Here is a 25322-nt window from a genome sequence, read left to right on the forward strand (position 1 = left end):
TAATGCTCTGTCAGACCATTTCAAACTGGCATCTCTTTAAAAGATGCAACATATTTCGGTGCCGTCAGACGTCCTCAGAAGAAGAAAAACATGCCTTGACTGTGCAGCAGTAAGCTTCAGTTCACACGACACAAAGCACACACCACCATGATCGACTTTGCTGGCTGTCAGAGATTAAACAGCATTTAAATTCGTCTCTGTGCGTACAGGTGATATGTGGTGCTATATTGTAGTGCTTGACAAATGGGGTACAGAAATTAGCATTTTGCTCCGTTAATCCTGAAACACTATAACTTTAAAATATGGGTTAAACTAAAAATTATTTTATTGATTGATTGTTTGTTCTATTAAATGTGCATTATTTTCAAAAGTTTGGGGTCAGTAAGATTTTGTCTTTTATGCTAACCAAGGTTGCATTTTTTTGATAAAAAACACAGTAAAACAGTAGCATTATGAAATATTATTACAGTTTAAAATAGCTGTTTTCTATTTTAACATATTTTAAAGCAAAGCTGGATTTTCAGCATCATTACTCCAGTCTTCAGTATCACTGATTTGGCGCTCAACAAACATTTCTCAGTATTGTGTTCCAGGCTGGGAGCACTTTACTCTTCCCACAGAGCAGAACTGTCAACAGGCATGGTTGATGTTTATAACAGGATACCGCAACAATTTAATTCAAAGTTGTTAGTTTGCTCTGACTGGTGTCAATCTCGTTAACGAAAATATGACTTTTTTTTTTTTTCATGACTAAGACAAGACGAGTTGACACAAACATCCTTACACAATTATTGTGACTAATTTATATAAACATGCAATATCGTTGATGAAAAAAGACGAGACTAAAATGTAGGTAAAAGTCTTTGGTTTTGTCGGGGGGAAAAAGAGGAGCGTTCGAGTGTTCATGCTTGCGGTTTTCAGTAATCAAATCCCCAAATCAGAGCTTTTCTGTTAAAAGATCACGTATTCTATCCGGTGTTTTACTTAAAATGTGCAATCTGGCAACCATGTGACGGATGATCTAAAAAAAAAAAAGCAATAAACGAGTAAGCTGCATTTCAGCAATCTCCATTGGAGATTTTCTGCTTAAAGTATCATTCAGGTGCTCTGTGTTCTGTCACGACTCACGAGCCGCTTGTGCTGTTTGCAGTTGTGTTTGCTGAACAACTTAGTGATGTGTCGTTCATGAACCATTAGTTCATTTTGTGTTGACTGCGCATGCGCAACATCCCATATGTTCTGTACAGGAAACTGAATTGATTAGTTCACCAGTCTCGAGTCTTCGGGTTTGAGTCATTCGTTCATCAAGTCCCAGCCCCATAGGCAAGGCTATGCCGTCGCCGGAAACAGAAAAGATTAGTTCATCTCTCGAGTCTTCTCGTTCGAGTCGTTCGTTCAAGTCCCCATAGGCTGAATGCAGAAACAGTTAATCTCTCGAGTCTTCTCGTTCGAGTCGTTCGTTCAAGTCCCCATAGGCTGAATGCAGAAACAGCTAATCTCTCGAGTTGCGTTCTTTTGTCACGTGACGTGACAGCCATGTTGGATACAGAAATTAGTTCATTCCTTTACAGTCTATGGTTAATTCACAATTCCTTACAAACAAGTGAGTAGTTTTTTTATGTTTGTTTAGTTCAGTTTTTTAGCTAGTTTAATTGATTTTCCTATGAAGCTTGGACACATTGAGTTGTTCAGAATGGATAGGCATAACACATGTTTATTGTACATATCTTCTGATGATTTTATAATAATAAATATATTACAACATGCAGTCAATAATACGACTGTAATGTTGTATATGTTGCGAGACACTGAACAGGGAAGCGGTCAAGTGAAAAAAGAACAAACGACTCGAACGAGAAGACTCGAGAGATGAACTAATCTTTTCTGTTTCCGGTGACTGCATAGCCTTGCCTATGGGGCTGGGACTTGATGAACGAATGACTCAAACCCGAAGACTCGAGAGATGAACTAATCTTTTCTGTTTCCGGTGACTGCATAGCCTTGCCTATGGGGCTGGGACTTGATGAACGAATGACTCAAACCCGAAGACTCGAGAGATGAACTAATCTTTTCTGTTTCCGGTGACTGCATAGCCTTGCCTATGGGGCTGGGACTTGATGAACGAATGACTCAAACCCGAAGACTCGAGAGATGAACTAATCAGTTCTGTTTCCGGTGACTGCATAGCCTTGCCTATGGGGCTGGGACTTGATGAACGAATGACTCAAACCCGAAGACTCGAGAGATGAACTAATCAGTTCTGTTTCCGGACGCATGTATTGCATATGAGGCTGTCACGGCCCAGATCAGACATGACACAGACGTGATTAAATGTGAGGTGACAAAAGAAAGAACGATTTGGATCGGGAGGTGAGGTGAACTAACAGACTGCATACATAGACTGAAGCAAGCTAAGCAATTAATTAATCATTTCTTTCTCAAAGTTTGGCCATGGTTGCATTAGCTTATAGTTTATTTTTTATTCCAAAAGTACTAAATCTGTTGAAAATGTAGCATGTAACATTTTAATTCGATTCTGCTGAAATGAACTAAATGACTTGAAAAAAGATTTGTTCATTTTGCTCAAGATCCGAGTCAGTAAAATGATCCGAACTTCCCATTACAACTGCACTTGTGTGAGGTACAGAAATGAGAATTTCTGTGAAACAGCCAATCAGAGCAGAGCTCAACATTATTATTCATGACCCTTCCAAATAAGACCATTTCATTCTAGGGACAAATTCTAGGGTTGTAAATGGACGTGTAACACCGTATCTGGAGTATTTTTGCCCTTACCTAAGCCACATACCTTCTATGTAGATACCAGAGAACAATTTAAAATATTGTATCAATGCCTTCTATGGCACCTTTAATTTCTTAAAAATAAATAATTATTACTCTCCTCAAACTTTTGGAAAAGTAGTATATATATGAATATAAAATATACATATATGTAGGATTTTAAGTGAAAATGGTCAAAAGCTAAATTCAAAGTGGAGATACTCTGAATATGCTCACAGCCTCCTTTGAATATAAAATACCATGCTCTATATTTCTCCAACTGTTTTTCTTGTTTCATTTACACTTTCATCTTATTAAATGTCTCAGCCTATCAAACTTAATACATTTGAAAAGCAAGTTACTACAGTTTCTCAAACGGCTTTAGTCTGTGTGTGAAACATCAGTTGGTTTTTCCCCAAGAGTATTTTTTTTCAAAGTGAATCATGTTTATAGTACCCAGTTTAATAATGTATTATGATCATTCTGAATGATATCCAGTGTAATACGAGTTCAAAAGAAACACTTTTCTAGGAGTCCATGTGCCTTATTTATGTGTTGGACATTCTGTAACAGGACTGGGAATCACTGCTATTCGGTACAGTGTCATGCTGTCAGCACAGGCGGGCCGAGCGAAGAGAAGGGACTGTGATTTCTGTTCATGTTGACCCCATTTTCATGAATGTGTGCTCATTGAGTGTCTTCCAGCAGTGATTAATTATGCATGCCTTTTCTGTCCATCTACTCACTGTGAGGCTTGAAATAATGAGCAGTATAAAAGAAAGTAAAACGGAGAGGGGAAGTACTGTGGATGGAGGCGTGAAGACAATGCAAGAATATGAGATGAAATGGTAAAGCAATTAACCAATTTTACGAAGGTAAATTGAGGTGAGGGGAATTATATGGACAGAGAAGAGAGGGTAACAAGATTTGCATCTCCTAAAGGAAATACCTGAGCTTGCAAGGCTGCAAAAGAAATAAAGTTTTATGCAAGTTTAGATTTCTGGCTTTGATTCTATGTAAATACAATGCTGATTCATGCCGATTTGACATTGTCATGGCAGTCGTCATGCATCTTGTTTTCTGTTGGCTCAACAGTCACTGTAAAGGAACTTATACATGGGTGAACTATCCCTTTAAATATATGCAAAGATGACAAAACCAATGACAATTCAGTATGCAAATGAAGAAGCCCAACTGCATTTTTTTCTTCTCTGTCGGATATAAATAAGAGTGATTGTCCAGCTAATAACATTCCTCTTTCTCCCAAATGTCCCCTTCACAGGACCAGGCATCCTCTCTCAGAGTGCTTTGCAGCTCAATAACCAAGAGGGCACCTTTCCCTATCCAGTCAGTTACCATAGCAACCAGACCCTTGCCCTCGGCGACCTGTCGGCCTCCCAGCCCCCGCGCGGTGGTCAGGTGGGAGGAGCCTTACATAGCTATAATCAGGTGGGGATTCATCTCTTTTTTAAAAACTCAGATTTTGACCCTTTTGTCTTACACTATGTTATCTGCACCCTGTTTTTACAAGAAGACCCTCTGGGGGAATTCACTAAGAATTGCGTCCGCTAATTGTGCCGTTTATGTGCATGTGCTTAATTTTTTTTTGTGCCCAATCAGTGTTCATTTTCACACCTTTTTTCAGTCATGGCTTTTGTCTTTTGATGAAAACATCCTATAAATATAGTCATTATGTCATTATGTCATATTCATTAATTTTAGTCATTTTACTCAGTCTAAAATGGCATCTAATTGTAGAATATTCAACATTTTATGTGTTAAATACCGGTTATATAAAAATAACACTGGCAATGTTTTATGCATGAAAAGTTGGTGCATGGTAAAAGCCCCACGTATGACGCGTGGAAAAAATATATATTGTGGCTATAAATTAATCATGTGCGGGGCTCCGTAAATTTGATCGTGCATCAACTTTAAACAAAAACGTGAAAAAACTGTGTGTGTCAGTGCAGTGTTTTTTTTCTCACATTTTGGTCAATAGTATAATTTAATTTGTTTAAATATCATCATGATGTACTTTTTTCATTTTATCTTTGTTGTAAACAAACATTTTCATTTGTAATTTAATTTACGAGATTAACCAAAATAATTTAGATTAATAAAAAAAAAATGACAGTGACTTAATTGAAATACTCATTTGCATTTATACTCGACCATCTACAAGGTGTTTTTCTACCGAATTACTACACGCAAAAAGTGGCGCAAGCATTTAGCGAATTCACCCTTTTTCCCCTTGAAAATATCATGTCGATCACCATCACTTATGCTGCCTTCACGTGCTATCGGAAAATTTCCTAATTCCCACTTTAGAAGTTGTAATTACGAGCTTGTTGCATTCAAGTGCTTTGTTGTCGGAGTGAACAGGAATCATGGTGGACACCAGGTTTTTCTTGCCTATTTATTGGGAAAATTGTATTAAAACCAACATCATATGTAGTCTCCCATGCACCGACAACCATATAAACATTCCAGATATTCCGCTTTCTGCTGATTCTGTGATTTCAGTCAAATGCAGGCTATTTTCACAGTGTACCAAACATACAATACGCTTCATATGATTACTCTTACATGTAAATATGTAGTAGCCTACATTAATGTCAAGACAAGACAACCTAGCTGTTTTGGGGGGAAAAAAACAATAAAACCACACCTGCCACAGCAGTCCAGTTCTCCCCGCCACCATGTTTAAAGCTTATGACACGCCCATCTCGGGAATTGGGGTATCAAAATTATTTCCGAACTTCCCAGTGGTAAACACGACATCAGAGGGCGTTCATGTGCATTTTTTACCTAGGAAACTCGTATTTACGATAATTCCGATAGCACGTGAAGGCAGCATTAGCTCATAGCTCCTAGATGAGTGAAATTCTAGCTCTTTACATGTCACTTACCTCCAGGTGACGTCTAATCGTGTTGCCCAGCTGGCTGCCAGAGAGACAGCCGCCCGGGCCCATTCTCGAGACTCCTTTGCCCAGAGTCATGGCAGTGCATTCCACATGCCTGACGATCTGCCAACAGCCCCTGTAAACTATTCCTGCTCCACTCTACCAGCCCAGCGAGTGAGCTCTCCCTTTTCCATGCAGGCTTTGGGCTCCCCCTCCAAACTGCAGAGGCTGGGCTCAGCCTCCGACATGCCCAGCTACGCCACCCTGGCGCGGGTGTCGTCGCCCAAGCAGTCCCCGAGCCGGCTAGCCAAGTCCTACAGCACCAGCTCTCCCATCAACATGGCGGTGGGAGGAGGGTCGTCCTCTTCACCGCTGCACATGGCCGGGCCGGGCAATGCCTCCAGCTCGTCTCCGCTACACCAGCTCAGTGCCGCCGTAGGAAGCTACGCCACTCTGTCCCCCACCAAGCGAATGCTGCACACCGCCGATCAGTACAAAATCTCTCATGAGCTGTATGCCAACGCCACGCTCCAGAGACCTGGCAGTCTGGCAGGTCAGTGCTCCTTGCTGGATACAGCCTTTCCGTTTGGTAGTATCACCACCAAAAACACACAAGCACTGGTCATTTTCACACTTAGCGGGTGTTTGATATCATCAGACAGATGGATCACAATTTCGACGCAATTTTTTCCAAGCGTATTTATTGCATTTTTGTTCTGGTTAATGGTGCTTGAGAATCTGCCTTTGTTCATGATGTAGGTTCTAGGGGTTCGTACAGCAGTCAGCACAGTCACCTGGGCTCAGAGCTCAGACCCCTGCAGTCTCCTGAGCACCACATCGATCCCATTTATGAGGACAGAGTCTATCAGAAAGCCCCCCTGAGAAACTTCAACCAAGGACAGGGTAAGATGGCAGACATCAGGTTCTCTAGCGATTTAAAGCCAACAATAAAATCTTTTGATCTAGACGTAAAATGGCTCGGGTACAGACTGTGCATTTATGAAATAAAAGGCTTGTTTCAGCTTTTCTTTTTGTTCAAAATAGAAATGTTTTCCCAAGTGCCCAATTAATAGGAGTGAGCAACCAGACATTATCAGATAGTAACAAGTTTTGCCTTAACGGTTGCTTGCATTCACATGTTGTTTTATCAGTTGAACTGAGTTTAATATATCATTAAACTATAAAAGCACCTACAAGCATGTATGCAAGATAAAAGAGCAGTTCAGTTGAAAATAATTTACTCATTTACTCACTCTCATGCTGTTCCAAACCTACATGACTTTCTTTCAATGTTTATTTTTTTTATACAAAGAAATTCATTGGAGTCTATTGACCCCAATGCTCTTCAAAAATATCTGTTTGTATGTTCCTCAGAAGAAAGAAAGTTATACAGGTTTAGCATGACATGAAGGTGAGTAAATGATGACAGCTTTTTAAATTTGGACCGAACTATCCCTTAATTTTTTGCAACCAAACTTGTGCTCTTGACTGGTGTTGAAAGTCAACATCACACGCTGTTCGTAACTCATTTTACTTCCATAACTTAATGTATTTCTGGGTATGGGTATGAATTCAGAATTTATTGGTTGTGAAAAGTCAACTTGACATACTATACTAGAGCTAGAAGGGAAGCGTTGAAAAATAAAAGAGAATGTTAATGTCATTTCTTTCCCACCAGGAAAATTTTCGGAATTTTTCAAATATCAAATTTAAGTATCTTATACAAATTTGTATGCGGTAAGAGTTTATTGACATTCAGTTTTTGCCATTATAATAGCCTATGGTGCTGACATAGAAAAGTAAATAAAATAAAAGTTAACTTTTTTATTTACAATAATGTGAACAGATGAATCGTGTGCACCAAGTAGTGCATAAAAAGTAAAATGTTCATGCTGACTTTAAAGCGCGATTGTTTCCTGCACGGCTGTGAGCTCTAGTCAGCTGGAAAACTCTGCCGTCAGGAAGAACAGCCCTCAATGGTGGTTTCTGGGTAGCTATTCAAATCTGAACAAAAGCAGGCCAGAGAGAAAAAAACAGTTTTGCATTGACCCTCAGACAAGCTAATAAAGCACCTACTGAAGAGCTATCATTATGGGCCAGTTTGTTATTTCAATGGTTTAACATCCTTTCTGCTCTGCTTTGATCCTTCTGTCCTCCTTTTTCACCTTTTGCTGCACCCAAAGATCCAATGAACCAGTTTTGTGACCAGGTCCTGAACTTTCTACTCTGTCCCTACTCTCCTGTTGTAGCCCCTTCCTCTCCCGGTGTTGACTCCATACCCTTGCAGCGCACGGGAAGCCAGAACGCCACGGGAACATTCCCTCGTGCCGGCTACGCCACTGGCCCTGGAGCTTCCACCGCCGACTATGCCAACCCCTACCGTACACTACAGTTCTGCCCCTCCACAGACTCACCCTACAGCAAATCGGGGCCTGCTCTGCCCCCGGAGGCTACGCTGGTCCGGTCGCCATCTGTGGACAGCATCCAGAAGGACCCCAGGTGAGTCCTCCCACTGTCTAATACATCTTGAGGGAACAGCACACGGAGATCTCGCCCAGTTAGTGAGAATTAGGGCCGAACTGACATGCTTTGTGATTAACAAATCAAACAGAGCTTCATATGCACAAGTTGAAGACATTGTAGGGGAGAGTGGTGTAAGCTGTGCCACTGTTTAGTTTAATTTGGCCTTGGGCAATGAGAAATGAGAACTAATAGCATGACATTTCAGGATGTCTGATGTCAACTGAAACAAGAATAAACCATCCGTAACACAGAGCCATAATTATATGACTTTGTTAGGGGTAAATACTGTATGTTAACCATTTTCATAAACGGCCAGGACAACTGTCACTACATATTTGAATGTAGTGAAATCATTTTCAACATTTTATAATAATATTTTAAATCGTACATTTGGTGGTACAGTTCACTATCCTTATTAAAAAGCATCTGACACACTTTGTCCCAGAGATATTGTACCGTTCAAAAGTTTAGGGTTTGTAGGACTTTTTAAACCTTTTTGAAAGAAATGCTTACCAAGGCAGCATTCATTTGTACAAAAATACAAAATAGTGAAGTATTACAGTTAAAATAACTGTTTTCTACTTTAATATATTTTAAAATGTAATGTATTTCTGTGATAGCAAAGCTGGCATCAGCTACGATTCAACAGACGTTATTCCAGTACTTCATAAATCATTGTATTATGGTGATTTGTGGCTCAAGAAACATTTCTTATTATTATCAGTGTTGAAAACAGTTTTGCTGTTTAGCTATTTTTGTATAATCCATGATACTTTTTCTTTGATGATTCTTTGAGAGAATAGACATTTTTGAAACAGAAATCTTTTGTAACATTATAATATGTTTGTCTCTTTTGATCTGTTTAATGCACCCTTGCTGAATGAAAGTGAAAATAAATTACTCTGACCCCAAACTTTTGAACGGTAGTATTTTACCAAAGAAATTTACCAAATGAAAATAAATCCTATTTATCTGCATCTTTCAATCACAAGCAGTTGTAAATGATGGGCTCTTTCTAAATACAGTATATGGTCACATGTAAAATAAATAAATAAAATAAAATCAAAAATTGAGTGCATAATTAAAGGGGTGACACATTTTATTCCACTCTCTTCTACAGCATGAATCAGACTTCACATGACCTCACTTCCTGTAGTACCTCAGATTCCCTGTGTACTGTATACTAACAAAGCCAAAAATCACAAAAACCTATTGCACATTTGTCACAAACGTAAACATTCTTCAGGAATCATAGCGCATGATTTTATAGAGAGGTAGTCAGTTCCACCTTTTTCACTCTAACTTTATATTGGTATTAAGCATATTTTTGGTTTTATCTTGTGACATTAATTTGATGTGCTGAGAGGCCATTGACGACCATCTCTTGTGAACTAAAGTACTATAGGACTTTCTCTTTTTTGTTTGCTTGCTTTTTCTGCTAATTTGACCTTGATTTGTTGATTTTTGCCATCCCTTTTGTTGACCCCTCATTCTTTTGTTTTTCTCCCATGTCTTCTCACTGCTAGTGGTTATGGTGGAGGTGGTATGATGTGTGATGCATTGCATTTACTGGCTGCAAACAAATGCACAGACAATTTCAAACTGTTTCAGATCATGTCGTATTTTGGTTCACTAAAAGTGTTTGGTATATTAAAGGGTGGGTCTGGCAACCATACCGACCACAGTTTATCACCAAAATCCTTGCAAATTATATAGAAAACCGCATTTTTTTAACTAAAAGATCATTTGTATATACACAAGACACTGCATTATAACTTCTTGTACATCCTATAACGAAACAGGAACATCTAAATCAGGGGCTTTCAAACTTTTTAAATGACACCAAGGAAACATAAATACGATGATCACAGTTATACAGTTCCCTTTCAGTCGGTCACGTTCGACGTACGTCGGAACTGACCGACGAATTGGGATCTGATCTCAGAGACCAATCTACTTCGAGTGTATTAAAAACGAGCCAATGGAGATTGGCATGCGATCCACGCATTCCACGCACCGCCCCGCAGCGCGGGTATAAATAAGGAAGTGGAATGCTTGATCATTGCCTTTTTTTTCGGAGCCGAACAGCGTCATTGCTGTGTCTACGAAGAGTGTTATTCGAGTCTCGTGAGAAGGATTGCTGTTCCAGTGCGGGTGTGACGGCGCTTTTCAGCGGGTGGCCGCTTCAGAGGAGATAAAGAGCTGGTTTTGTTGGTTGGCTGGGCGTTTCCATTTCTGAGTGCTCACGCAGGCTTGCACTATCTGAACTGCGTGAGCCGCGGTCATCTCCCTGAGTGATTCAGCACTGAAAGAGCGGTTTTCCTTTTCTAAAAGAGCAACACGGTTTGACCCTGCGTCTTTTTCAAGATGTCATTCAAACCGTGTGTTTCTGGATGCGGTTGTTTCCTGTCCTCATTTGACGGCCACGATCTCTCTCACATATAAACATGTGTGATTGCGTTCGTGGGTGATCCATGCTCTCTCAGGAGAGCATGGTCACGTCGGCGCGTTGTTCGTCTCACCTTTCTCGTAAGGGCTCGAGCGTTCAGCGCGCCGTGTGCCGTCGAGCGCCGGCTGACAGCGGGGGTTGCCACGGCAACCCAGCGCGTCACTCGGCACTCTCTAGATGCGCGGTCCAGACTATGAAACCTCAAATGGGGTTGAGTCCCTTTCCTTATTCCCTGATCTAGTTTCTTTTCTGGTGCATCAGAAAAGGACTACTTTAGTTAATAAGCTTTGGTGGACCTGAGGATTACAGTGGGGCATCCCCGCCGGGTACATCTCTTCGGGCCCCCACTCCTCTATCGCATCATGAGCATGCCGAGACTTTGTTCGTGGGTGGTTCATGTTCTCTCATGAGAACATGACCACGTCGGTGCGGTGTTCGTCTTGCCTTTTCATAGGGCTTGAGCGTTCAGCGCACCGTGTGCCGTCGAGTTTGACGGCCACGTTCACTGTTTCACATGCCTGCTGGTAGCTTACAGATGGGATTGCTGGTCCTTTTAAAACAAGGAGACCTAATGTTTCATTTGTGGCTCTGGCAGAGGACAGATGTCAATTGCTGCATCGGAGAGAGGGCTGTTATGCACTGGAAATGATGATGCTGAGTTTCCCACTATAATGGTGTGTGCTTTTGCTGAATCAGATTCAGAGTTGGCAGCCATGCTTTCCCGGGTGGCTGAGGCGTAGTGCAACGCTTAAATCGCCTTGCCTACCCCCGTGCCTTTTTTCCCGGATGGGCATTGGAAAAATGAGCAGTATGGAACTATTTGGTGTCAAAATATGGAACACCAAAAGGGCCAAAATCTGTATAAATTTTTCCCTCTCTCACTACCCTCTGTCCTGCATGTACGAGGGTAGTCCCGACCCAGGGGTTATGCAGGAACTGCGTGCGGTGGTGGACCTCGCTCTCTGGGCGACGGAAGTCACTGCACGCTCCCTGGGTCAGGCGATGTCCACACTAGTGGTCCAGGAACCTGGGGCTAAACCTGGCAGATATGCGTGAGTCCGACTAAGTTCGGTTCCTTAACGCCCCTGTCTGTCAGGCTGGCCTCTTCGGCGACGCCGTCGAGTACTTTGCCCAGCAGTTCTCGATGGCCTAGAAGCAGACAGAGGTGGTTTAAAAAAAAAAAAAAAATCCTAATTCGCAGCACCTCTGCCTGCTTGTCGCCGAGGGCGCCCCCCCTGCGTCCACCTCTGCCCCTGCGAAACCCAGGCAGCAGCCTCCATCTGGGAGGCAGGGTGTCGGACGTAAGGGAGGCGCCCAACCCACTCAGGGCTTGCTAGTCTACAAGCAAGCGTAAGGGCAAGCGGCCCTGAGATGGGCAGCCCAGGGAGAACAGGAGCTGCTCCGAGGGAGTTGGTGTCCGCACCCCTCCCTCACCCCCCCGGAGGAGGACCGGGGGCCCTGACTGGTGTCAATACTCTGCCGCTGGCTCTCCGGAGTCCAGCGGTACCCACATTTTCAGAGCAGTTTCCTCTCTCCCTGGGCCCCAAGAGGGCCAGGTTGGCAGTGTGCGACGCCCCCGGGCCTTGTCACTTCTTTCCTCCCCTCCCTTCGCCAGGGGGCAGCAGTGTGGGCACCGAGAACGCCCCCGGGCCTTCTCACCCACACTCTGCCCCACCCTGGAATACTCAGACAACACTCCGGGCCGCCTCCGGGCCTCCCGAGTCGGGTCTGTCTATTCCGCCTCGCTGCCCCACCCCGGGTACGTCTGTGGTGCCGTTGGTCCCGCTTGTGCGGTCTCTGGGCTTCGGCCCCCAGGCCGTCTCGCTGGCTCATCCGTACCAACAGACTCGGCTACGCGATTCAGTTCGCTCACCGGCCTCCCAAGTACAAGGGCATCCTCTTCACCTCCGTGCGAAGCAGCGATGCTCAGGTCTTGCGGTCAGAGATCGATGTCCTACTGGCGAAGGACGCGGTCGAGCCGGTTCCTCCAGCCGATATGAAGGCGGGGTTCTACAGCCCCTACTTCATTGTACCCAAGAAAGGGGGTGGGTTACGGCCAATCTTGGACCTGCGTATCCTGAATCGGGCCCTGCACAAGCTCCCGTTCCGGATGCTAACGCAGAAACGCATCTTCGAATGCATCCGTCCCCAAGATTGGTTCGCAGCGATCGACCTGAAGGATGCGTACTTTCATGTCTCTATCCTTCCTCGACACAGACGTTCCTACGTTTTGCGTTCGAGGGGAAGGCATATCCGTACAAAGTCCTGCCCTTTGGGCTGTCCCTGTCGCCTCGCGTCTTCACGAAAGTCGCAGAGGCAGCCATTGTTCCGCTCAGAGAACGCGGCGTTCGTATCCTCAACTATCTCGACGACTGGCTCATACTCGCCCAGTCTCGGGAGCAGTTGTGCGAACACAGGGACATGGTGCTCGGTCACCTCAGCCTGTTGGGCCTTCGGGTCAACCGAGAGAAGAGCAAACTCTGTCCCACGCAGAGGATCTCTTATCTCGGTATGGAGCTGGATTCGGTCAGCCAGACTGCGCGCCTCACGGAAGAGCGGGTCCGGTCGGTGTTGAACTGCTTGAATTCGTTCAAGAACAGGACAGCGGTCCCACTGAAATTTTTTCAGAGGCTCCTGGGGCATATGGCATCTGCAGCCGCGGTTACGCCGCTCGGATTGCTTCATATGAGACCGCTTCAACACTGGCTCCATGGCCGAGTCCCGAGGTGGGCGTGGCAGAGCGGCCAGTACCGGGTCCCCGTGACTCCTTACTGCCGCCAAACTTTCAGCCCATGGTCCGACGCTTCGTTTCTCCGGGCCGGGGTGCCCTTAGAACAAGTGTCCAGGCATGCTGTGCTCTTCACGGATGCCTCCTCCATGGGCTAGGGGGCCACGTACAACGGGCATGCAGTTTCAGGTCTGTGGATGGGACCTCAATTGCATTGGCATATCAATTGCCTCGAGTTGTTAGCGGTACACTTGGCACTGCGCCGCCTCAAGGGGCCGCTACGTGGCAAGCATGTACTGGTCCGTACGGACAGCACTGCGGCCGTTGCGTACATCAACCGTCAGGGTGGTCTACGCTCCCGTTGCATGTTCCAACTCGCCCGCCACCTCCTCCTTTGGAGTCAGAAGCATCTGAGGTCGCTTCGTGCCATTCACATCCCAGGTGCGCTGAACCAGACAGCCGACGAGCTCTCTCGCCAGTCGACACCTCCGGGGGAGTGGCGACTCCATCCCCAGGCGGTCCAGCTGATATGAGACCTCTTCGGAGCCGCACAGGTAGACCTGTTTGCCTCTCCGGACTCGACCCATTGCCAGTGGTACTATTCCCTGACCGGGGGCACCCTCGGCACGGATGCACTGGCGCACAGCTGGCCCCGGGACCTGCGCAAATATGCGTTTCCCCCAGTGAGCCTTCTTGCACAGACCCTGTGCAAGGTCAGGGAGGACGAGGAGCAGGTCTTGTTAGTTGCGCCCTACTGGCCCAACCGGACCTGGTTCCCAGAACTAACTCTCCTCGCGACAGCCCCTCCTTGGCCGATCCCCCTGAGGAGGGACCTTCTTTCTCAGGGACGGGGCACTCTATGGCACCCGCGTCCAGACCTCTGGAAACTCCATGTCTGGTCCCTGGACGGGACGCGGAGGTTCTAGGTGGTCTACCACAGGCAGTGGTGGACACCATCTCTTCTGCTAGAGCCCCCTCTACGAGGCGCCTCTACGCTTTGAAGTGGAACCTGTTCGTTGAATGGTGCTCTTCCCACCGGGAAGACCCCCGAAGGTGTTCGGTTAGTGTCGTGCTTTCTTTCCTGCAAGATGGGCTGGAGCGAAGGCTGTCTCCCTCCACCCTCAAAGTGTACGTCGCAGCAATAGCGGCGTATCACGACGCAGTCGAAGGTAAGTACATAGGAAAGCACGACTTAATCGTCAGGTTCCTCAGAGGTGCGAGGAGGCTAAATCCTCCTCGTCCAAACTCGTTACCCTCTTGGGACTTAGCTCTAGTGCTCAGAGCACTTCAGAGCCCTCCCTTTGAGCCTTTGCAGTCTGTGGAGCTTAAAATCCTGTCAATGAAGACAGTGCTTCTGACGGCATTGGCCTCCATCAAGAGGGTAGGGGACCTGCATGCACTTTCGGTCAACGAATCGTGCCTAGAATTCGGGCCGGCCAACTCTCACGTTGTCCTGAGACCCCGGCCTGGATACGTGCCCAAGGTTCCTACCACTCCCTTCCGGGACCAGGTAGTGAACCTGCAAGCGCTGCCCTCGGAGGAGGCAGACCCAGCCCAGGCTTTGTTATGTCCCGTCCGCGCTCTTCGCGCTTACGTCGACCGGACTCAAAGCTTTCGGACCTCAGAGCAACTCTTTGTCTGTTACGGAGGCCAGCAGAAGGGAAAGGCTGTCTCCAAGCAGAGGTTAGCCCACTGGATAGTGGATGCTATCGTCTTGGCTTACCAGTCCCAAGACGTGCCTTGCCCGTTCGGGTTGCGAGCACACTCAACAAGGAGTGTTGCTTCTTCCTGGGCGCTGGCTCAAGGCGCCTCGCTGACAGATATATGTAGAGCTGCGGGCTGGGCGACACCGAACACGTTCGCTAGATTCTATAGCCTCCGTGTAGAGCCGGTATCTTCCCGCATCCTCGCCCCCAGTGGCCAGTAGCGCTAAGTGCCCGTTCTAAGTGTCGGCTTGCAACGCCACTCCCGCCCTCTGGGCCGGATACGTGCGTCTATTTTCTCCAGTTGTGTTCCCCGGAAACGGCTAACCCTGTCGAGCTCCTCCGTCACCCCTGCGGTGCCAGACGTTGCGGCCGTCTGACGCCAGGCCTGCACCCGTATGCTTGTGAAACGTGTGTGTAGGCTGGGTTCCATATGTAGCGGTCCCCTCACGGCTACCCCATATGTGTATTCTTCCACGGTACCAGCTGCCCTACTCGGCTAGCCCCGTGTCTTTCCCTTGACAGAGCCCGCTCTGTCGTCTCTGGGCGTGTTCTTTCCCCCCTGGGACCAGGCTGGAACCACCCCAGAGACTGCCATATGTTGCACTACCCTGCCAGGTTAGTCCTTATGTGTATTCTGCCACCTAGCCTTCTACGAAGGACGTGGCTCCGCAGCGTACCATCTCCCGAGACGGGCACGCTTTCCCAGCGTTATCCAATAGTCACACTGAGTGGGTCTTGCAGAAACAGCAGTGACTGACCTCCCTGCTTGGAGCCCTGACTTCCGTACCATCTAAGACGGTCCAGTGCGCTCAAGCAGGACGCTGGAAGGGCCAGCGCCCTGGCGTTTTGGTAGGGATCCCAATTCGTCGGTCAGTTCCGACGTACGTCGAACGTGACCGACTGAAAGGGAACGTCTCGGTTACGTATGTAACCCTCGTTCCCTGAAGGAGGGAACGGAGACGTACGTCCCGTCGCCAGGTGCTGTGCTTCCGCTAGGGGGCCGAGTCACTAGTTCGGCTCCTCAGCAGAAAAAGGCAATGATCAAGCATTCCACTTCCTTATTTATACCCGCGCTGCGGGGCGGTGCGTGGAATGCGTGGATCGCATGCCAATCTCCATTGGCTCGTTTTTAATACACTCGAAGTAGATTGGTCTCTGAGATCAGATCCCAATTCGTCGGTCAGTTCCGACGTACGTCTCCGTTCCCTCCTTCAGGGAACGAGGGTTACATACGTAACCGAGACGTTTCATGTAAATGCCATTTTTTTTCAAAGTATTTGAACAGGAATTTTAGTGCTTTAGTGTTTGCGAAATTCAATACATTTTATATTATTATTGTTCAAATTATCTGGAGAGTATTTACTTCGTATTGAGCATTTTTCTACTTACTGTAATGTTGGACATATAGACTTTACAAAAACATTTTCAATTCAATTTACGTTAATATTCAGGGTTTTTTATACAATAAATATTGTTCCAGAGCAGTTTTACAGAGAATATACATAAAAGTTGCACAATGGAAAAAAATAATAGTGATTCATCTCTGAAAATTTCTAATCAGCCTTAAGAAAGCAGAATAAAAAATGTGCAATTGTGTTAACTTAAGTTTGAAAACCCTTGATCTAGATGATTGAGAAATGTAAAGGTAGAATGCAGAGGAATTAACATATTTCAGTACTCGCACTGGAAATGTGAAAGCCGATGTCACCCAAAAATAAGTTATTGCAGTCTATAATGTTTAGTTCACACTGGAATTATATGGATGGGAGTTCTTTTCCATTATGTGAGACCCCTCTTTAATAAAAACCAGCAACAAATCAACTTTGTAGTGCATGTTGAGAGTCAAATGTGTAATATGTTCATGTAGCAGAAAGAAGACAGCTAAACGTAAATACATTATTTTAAAAAATGTCAAATCGCTTTGTGCTAGACACCTACCCTGTCTCTCTCTCTGCCTGTCTCCTGATAGGTACGACCCTGAATTCCTTGTCTGGAATCAAAATCAAGCCGAGCAAAGAATGACAAAGTAATCCAACATTTATTTACATTTCTACTCCTCATCCACAAAAACACTGTTCTCCTCTCTACTCAACATCATATGCCTGGGCAGCATGACTGTGTTGAGAATATGTCAGAATATGTTTTATGGATTTCCTTCCAACATTTCCGCATTGTGTTTACAAGAAGAGCGCTAGGCCTTTATTCATCCATAGAAAGGTTCATTTGTGGTCAAGTCTGAAGTCATTTTTGATTGATCAGATTAATAAAATGATAGAAATCAGTCATAGAGTCACATGAAGAGCAGATGTTTAGATGCTTTTCCAGGAGGAATGATACTTCATAGCTAACCAGAGTTTGTTCATTGCTGCAAAGCATCACATTGTGCGTGTGTGTATGTGCGTGTCTCCTGTTGTGTTGTTATTCATTGTTTTGTTATAATTTTATGTTAAAGCATGCTTATTATCCTTTTTTACCTTTATTTAACACCATTGTCTTCCTTTCAATGCAAGCAACAGCCATGATTGTGTTGTTGTGTACCACATTGTGCATTATAGAATCACTGTATTGGCAACAAGTTAACAAGGAGATGGATTTTGTTCAGGTTGTCATTTTGAAGTGTATTGTGTGAGACTACACTTGCAACATCTCTTACAAACCTTTACTATGGTAACTACGGTTTCTGTCAAAATAGTTGCTACAATTAGTGTTCTAATCTACAGTAAAAGTGGCATTGGACTAGAGTGGGTAAACCCAGCCGGATCTGCCGCGATTTGATTTCGCCCTGCAGCTCAGGCTGGAAACCTGTACACATTTCTATCCTGCTTCTGTTACAAATTTGTGGGGACCAATCACAAACCGGCTTATCCACCTGGTGCGCTATTGCCGGGTTTAACACAATGACGGATAGAGAAGCGATGGATCGTTGGTCTGATTGGTTGAAGGACTATCCAATTGCGTACAGAGTCATTTGAACTTTGCCCGTTGATCACGCCTCTTGTGGTCTGATTGGTTGAAGGACTATCCAATTGCGTACAGAGTCATTTGAACTATGCCCGTTGATCACGCCTCTTGGGGTCTGATTGGTTGAAGGACTATCCAATTGCATACAGTCATTTGAACTATGCCCGTTGATCACGCCTCTTGTGGTCTGATTGGTTGAAGGACTATCCAATTGCGCACAGAGTCATTTGATTTATGCCCGTTGATCACGCCTCTTGTGGTCTGATTGGTTGAAGGACTATCCAATTGCGTACAGAGTCATTTGAACTATGCTCGTTGATCACGTCTCTTGTGGTCTGATTGGTTGAAGGACTACCCAATTGCGTACAGAGTCATTTGAACTATGCCCGTTGATCACGCCTCTTGTGGTCTGATTGGTTGAAGGACTATCCAATTGCGTACAGAGTCATTTGAACTATGCCCGTTGATCATGCCTCTTGTGGTCTGATTGGTTGAAGGACTATCCAATTGCATACAGAGTCATTTGAACTATGCCCGTTGATCACGCCTCTTGTGGTCTGATTGGTTGAAGGACTATCCAATTGCGTACAGAGTCATTTGAACTATGCCCGGTGATCACGCCTCTTGTGGTCTGATTGGTTGAAGGACTATCCAATTGCGTACAGAGTCATTTGAACTATGCCCGTTGATCATGCCTCTTGTGGTCTGATTGGTTGAAGGACTATCCAATTGCATACAGTCATTTGAACTATGCCCGTTGATCACGCCTCTTGTGGTCTGATGGATTGAAGGTCTATCCAATTGCGTACAGAGTCATTTGAACTATGCCCGTTGATCACGCCTCTTGTGGTCTGATTGGTTGAAGGACTATCCAATTGCATACAGAGTCATTTGAACTATGCCCGTTGATCATGCCTCTTGTGGTCTGATTGGTTGAAGGACTATCCAATTGCGTACAGAGTCATTTGAACTATGCCCGTTGATCACGCCTCTTGTGGTCTGATTGGTTGAAGAACTATCCAATTGCGTACAGAGTCATTTGAACTATGCCCGTTGATCACGCCTCTTGTGCAGTAGAAACTACAGAGCAGAGTCCCCAGACTAATGTTCAATCTTAAAAGATTGGGCTTGGTCTGGTGATAGCCAGACAAGCGTTGGACAGCATTTGCATGAAATGAGTGAAACAAGATAAGACACATTATAAAGCTTATGAATGTTATGAATGATAAGTAGGTGACATGATGCTCATTCATTCATGATACTTTTATACAGCAAGGATGCTTTAAATTGATCAATTATTCCAATAAATATTTCAAATAAATACTTTTCTTTTGCATCGAACAAACCATGATTTCCACAAAATATTAGGCAGCACAACTGTTTTCAACATTAATAATAATAGCAAATGTTTCTTGAGCACCAAATCAACATATTAGATTTCTGAAGGATCATCTGACACTGAAGACTGGAGTAATGATGCTGAAAATTCAGATTTGCCATCACAGGAATAAAGTGCATTTTAAATTAATATATTCAAATAGAAAACCATTATCTTAAATTGTAATAGTATTAATATAATTTCTGTGTTTACTGTATTTTTGATTAAATCAATGTTGCTTTGGTGAACTTCCTTCAAAAACTAAAATAAATCAGACAATAGATCAGACAGATAGACAGACATTGTTGACAACCATTGTAAACATTGTAAAAGATGCACCGATGTTTTAGATTTAATTATGTATGTGTCACGATCACACACAGGAAACAGTAAGGTCCAATTGCAGCATCTTTATTAGGATAATCCGTACTCACAACCAGTCCAGGCAAGGGTCAAACTCCAAATAGACAATCCAAAACACGAAAAACAAACACAGGGAAACAGAGAACAGACCTTGAAAATGACGTGACATATAACAAGGACTCCATGACAACACAGAACCAAACAGGGTATATATACACACAGAAACTAACAAGGTGACGGGAAACAGCTGTGTGCAATGATCAAATGAGTGACAGACAGGATGATGGGAAATGTAGTTTCAGAGTGAATGACACCGTGGGGAAGGAGGACCTCTAGTGGCTACCCGGGGAAACAAACCCGACACTGTGACATAACCCCCCCTCTACGGAGCGGCTACCAGACGCTCCAAGACACAACTATAAACAAAAGTCCAGGAGGGAGGTGGAATGGTGGAGGATCAGGGGGAGGGATGGTGGGCCAGGTCCCTGAAGGGGAACAGGAACAGGGGGTGACGGCTGAACCAACGGCCAGGGCGGCCCGCAGAGTTCGGGAGGCCAGGGCGGCGCGCAGAGTTCGGGAGGCCAGGGCGGCGCGCAGAGTTCGGGAGGCCAGGGCGGCCCGCAGAGTTCGGGAGGCCAGGGCGTCCCGCAGAGTTCGGGAGGCCAGGGCGGCCCGCAGAGTTCGGGAGGCCAGGGCGGCCCGCAGAGTTCGGGAGGCCAGGGCGTCCCACAGAGTTCGGGAGGCCAGGGCGGCCCGCAGAGTTCGGGAGGCCAGGGCGGCGCGCAGAGTTCGGGAGGCCAGGGCGGCCCGCAGAGTTCGGGAGGCCAGGGCGGCCCGCAGAGTTCGGGAGGCCAGGGCGGCCCGCAGAGTTCGGGAGGCCAGGGCGGCCCGCAGAGTTCGGGAGGCCCGGACACGGCAGGAACCGCCGGGATAGTCTCTGGCCTTGGGTCCACCGGAACTGGGTCCGCCGGAGCAGGGACCGCCGGAGCAGGGACCGCCGGAGCAGGGACCGCCGGAGCAGGGACCACCGGAACTGGGTCCGCCGGAGCAGGGACCACCGGAACTGGGTCCGCCGGAGCAGGGACCACCGGAACTGGGTCCGCCGGAGCAGGGACCACCGGAACTGGGTCCGCCGGAGCAGGGACCACCGGAACTGGGTCCGCCGGAGCAGGGACCGCCGGAGCAGGGACCGCCGGAGCAGGGACCGCTGGAGCAGGGACCACCGGAGCAGGGACCACCGGAGCAGGGACCACCGGAACTGGGTCCACCGGAACTGGGTCCACCGGAGAAGGGACCACCGGAGCAGGGACCACACAAGAGGAAACCCTGTGCTTCTCCCAGGCACGCAGAACTGCCGCCATGAAGAACCCCATCACAGCCCTCCAGGCCATGTCAGGACTCGGGACCACTGGAACTGGGTCTACCGGAACCGGGACCACCGGAACTGGGTCCACCGGAACTGGGACCACCGGCACTGGGTCCACCGGCACTGGGTCCACCGGCACTGGGTCCACCGGCACTGGGTCCACCGGCACTGGGTCCACCGGCACTGGGTCCACCGGCACTGGGACCACGCCAGGGGAAACCCTGTGCTCCTCCCAGGCACGCAGGACTGCCGCCATGAAGAACCCCATCACAGCCCTCCAGGCCATGTCAGGACTCAGGACCACCGGAACTGAGTCCACCGGATTCGGGACCACCGGAACTGGGTCCACCGGATCTGGGACCACCGGCACTGGGACCACCGGCACTCGATCCACCGGAACAGGGACCCCCGGAACTCGATCCACCGGAACAGGGATCACCGGAACTCGATCCACCGGAACAGGGATCACCGGAACTCGATCCACCGGAACAGGGATCACCGGAACTCGATCCACCGGAACAGGGATCACCGGAACTCGATCCACCGGAACAGGGATCACCGGAACTCGATCCACCGGAACTCGATCCACCGGAACAGGGATCACCGGAACAGGGACCACCGGAACTCGATCCACCGGAACTCGATCCACCGGAACAGGGATCACCGGCCCTGGCATGGAGGGAACCTTTCTCCTCCTCCGTTTCGGAACCCCTGAGCTCGGGACCACCGGAACAGGATCCACCGGAACTGGGACCACCGGAACAGGGTCCGCCGGCACAGTCACGGAAGGAGTCTTCCTTCTCCCCCGCTGTTTTCTAGAGAGAGCCGACGCTGCAGTCTCCTTGGAATTCACAGGGAGCCTAGTGGTCTCCTCCGTGATCTGAGCCCACAATGCAAAGCACTGGAAAATGTTCATACGAGGCGGAACCTCTCTAGACTGAGCATGCCCTCTCCTCTCCTTCTCGGTGGCTGGGGAAGAGAGATGCATACCCATACTGCTGGACCTATGCATGATGGAGTCCTTCTGTCACGATCACACACAGGAAACAGTAAGGTCCAATTGCAGCATCTTTATTAGGATAATCCGTACTCACAACCAGTCCAGGCAAGGGTCAAACTCCAAATAGACAATCCAAAACACGAAAAACAAACACAGGGAAACAGAGAACAGACCTTGAAAATGACGTGACATATAACAAGGACTCCATGACAACACAGAACCAAACAGGGTATATATACACACAGAAACTAACAAGGTGACGGGAAACAGCTGTGTGCAATGATCAAATGAGTGACAGACAGGATGATGGGAAATGTAGTTTCAGAGTGAATGACACCGTGGGGAAGGAGGACCTCTAGTGGCTACCCGGGGAAACAAACCCGACACTGTGACAGTATGTAACATCATTTATGAGAGGTTTAGGATCCTCTGTATCCATCAAAATATTACAGAAGACTTACACCTACGTCATAAACCATACACACCTCTATGATTCAACAGAGCTCTTTCGATTCCAGTATAATATTAGTAATATAAGATGCAAGGATTTATTCAACCATTTTGTGGATATCAAATGTATGTGACTGTTTTGTTTAAAAATGTCAGAAGCATTTGCCTTGTTCAGTCATGTGGAAGCATTAATATAGTCTAATGCTGAGAAGTGCAGTGTTGATTCTCTCATCTGTGCTGTTGAGTGGGTGGCAGGAGATGAAGTGGTCACTGAACGTGACAGAGACATTTCCTGACCTCTTTCATTGCAGACAGTTCAAGCCGCCTCTCAGGACCATTCAAGCATGTGTGTGCTGAATCCACAACACTGCTGACCACTATTTCCTAAATAAGGGGTCAACTGCGGGTCGCATGTTCACACCCGGCTAAAGCTTACCTCTCCTGGCTGCACAAATCATATTTATGTGACCGTTAGCAGCTCTGAGTCCCCCAGTTCCTCTTACGGCTGTCAAAACAGTATATTAGAGGTTCGTTCTACTGTAGGGTGAGAGCTGTCAGAATTAGCCATCTGTAATCTCAGACTGACTGCCCCACACAACATGATTTACTGAAGGAGAACATATAATGTTGGTTCTGGAACAATATAACCTATAACCTTAACCTGCCCTAAAAATCTAAAGAAAATTATACTGTATATTAATATGAACATTGTTTAGTGTATCAGGAAAGTTGTGGATGATCAAAAAGGATGTTAATCGAGGGAAAATCATGTTAGTCGGTATGAAATGGAAATTGCGATCACCTTTTGTAAAAAATAATGATTCGTTATAATAAACCTATCCCATTAAAATAAGAATTGTCAATTTTTATTTAATTGCGACTTTGAAGCTGCAGTCCGTAACTTTTTTTGGTTCAAAATTAAGTACATAACCAGCCAGTGTTCAAAACTATCTCCTTACCTTAGCTCGATTCACAACGGTAAACTTGTAATAATGTGTTATAATTTGAGTGGTACTGGTAGCTTTCCACAGGAAATTCGAGGATGGTGCCGTTCGTCTTTGTGCCATTACGCCACGTCTGTATACATAAAGAAGGAGTCCGGCTCGCATGTGAGGATGCTGCAGGTGGCAGATCATTTATGGCCTTTTCTCACAGCAGCTGGAATAATTACATTTATAATTTTGATGGCAGATTGTAATCCAGAAAGTTCCAAACGACAAACATCAGTGATAACTGGAGATTCACCCATAGTCAAAAGCAAAAGATTAGACTGTACAGAAATTGAATCTACAGGTAACGCTAATACACACTAAATACACATAGTCACGCAGTGCTGATGTTGTTAACATTAACAATTTAAGAGAAAAGTATAACAATAATAATTTCATGGGCGTCGGAAGCAAAAAAAATGTGGGTGGGTTCTCAGAATTTTTTTACTGGAGTAGATGATTACATTAAGTACAAATATACCGCTTTGCTTGCTAAACGTATAGTTCGGAAAGACAAAATTACGGAAATCGCAATATCATTGAGAGCGGCAGTAGTGTAGGGGTAAGACGCACGTCATCTAGTTTTGACCCACGGTTCGAGTCCGCCTTTCGCCGAGTTCAATCTTCACCCTTTTCCCATCACATATCAGATCGGAAAGGCATTTATTTTCAATAAAAATTAAGAAAATATTAGAAAAGTGGAAATAAAGCGTCTAACATGTGTTTAATAATAAGTGTTTATCGATTAGGGGTAGGTAAACAGACGTGCTGAATGTTAGAGACGATAAAAGTGAGTGGGTCCAATATCATTGATCGTAAAAAGTGGGTGGGTCTTGTCCCACCCACATACAATGGTTCCGACGCCCATGAATAATTTGCATGGTTTGATGTGATATGAGCTAAGCAATCGTCAGATTTAATCACCATTGCACGATTTATTGTAGTGCTTTTTTTCCACAGTTGGTCAGAAGTCTTATTTTGGTCATACAATACTTCCAAGATTTAGAATCTGTGATTCCAAAGTACAGTATCCACACCGCTGTGGTGACTGATTGACCACACAAACTCCTTAAAACATTAGATTACTCCGCGCTGAGGAGATGTGCTGATGCACAACTCACGTAAAGACGATAATTCTGCAAATAACTGCAATTTCAGGTTTCAAACAGAGATGGCAACAAAGAGGCAAAACTTACGGGCTACAGCTTTAAATATGAAATGTGTAACTTATATGCAACTAACCTCTGTAAACGGAGTTGCTAAACAATTACAAATATGTTTCCCAAACATTCCCTCTATCTTCCATTGGTTGGACAAGCAGATAATCCTGTCCCAAATTCACGGTCAAGCCAGTATTGCTCTGTTGTGGCAGTCAGTTATAGGAATCGTAAAGATTCTGTCAATATTTACTCACATTCGTGTCCTATCAAACCTTCTTTTTTTTTCATTGTATCTACAAAAACGGTTATAAAATTCCTCAAAGAGTTATTTTTATGTTCTGCAGAAGAAAGGAAGACGAGTTGAGTAAATGATGACAGAATTGCAATTTTTGGCTGGACTATCCCTTTAAGGTGGGATAGAAAAAAGGCATTTCGACATTGCCTTTATCCATGGACCCACAACTTTTGTCTAATCTATTTTGTATGCACACCGTCTTTGATTGAGCTGTCACATGTTGTTGTTACAGCGCTCATTTTCTTTCAGACAAAAGAACGCACCAGA

General features: G+C 45.8%; 2 protein-coding genes across 3 annotated transcripts in view; one reads left to right on the forward strand and one right to left on the reverse strand.

Moving 5' to 3' along the window:
* LOC307128076 (retinol dehydrogenase 12) overlaps nucleotides 1–5824 on the reverse strand; it is an 83751-nt gene extending 77927 nt beyond the window's left edge. The window contains exon 1 of the mRNA XM_079819657.1: nucleotides 5694–5824. The gene's annotated coding sequence lies outside the window, so the exon portion shown is untranslated. The remainder of the gene's footprint in view (nucleotides 1–5693) is intronic.
* The window catches only part of ctnnd2b (catenin (cadherin-associated protein), delta 2b), a gene marked incomplete at its 5' end in the record, with an annotated part of 123739 nt that overhangs the window by 55232 nt on the left and 43185 nt on the right, over nucleotides 1–25322 (forward strand). Inside the window, 5 exons of one of the 2 annotated variants that reach the window (XM_079819666.1) lie at nucleotides 4064–4230; nucleotides 5700–6240; nucleotides 6447–6590; nucleotides 7871–8186; nucleotides 17063–17119. In XM_079819666.1, the coding sequence (XP_079675792.1) occupies nucleotides 4064–4230; nucleotides 5700–6240; nucleotides 6447–6590; nucleotides 7871–8186; nucleotides 17063–17119 (1225 nt within the window). The remainder of the gene's footprint in view (nucleotides 1–4063; nucleotides 4231–5699; nucleotides 6241–6446; nucleotides 6591–7870; nucleotides 8187–17062; nucleotides 17120–25322) is intronic. The other variant, XM_079819667.1, reaches the window with a different exon arrangement.

The sequence above is a fragment of the Gobio gobio genome (assembly GCF_949357685.1).
Source record: "Gobio gobio genome assembly, chromosome: 6".
Classification (NCBI taxonomy): domain Eukaryota; kingdom Metazoa; phylum Chordata; class Actinopteri; order Cypriniformes; family Gobionidae; genus Gobio; species Gobio gobio.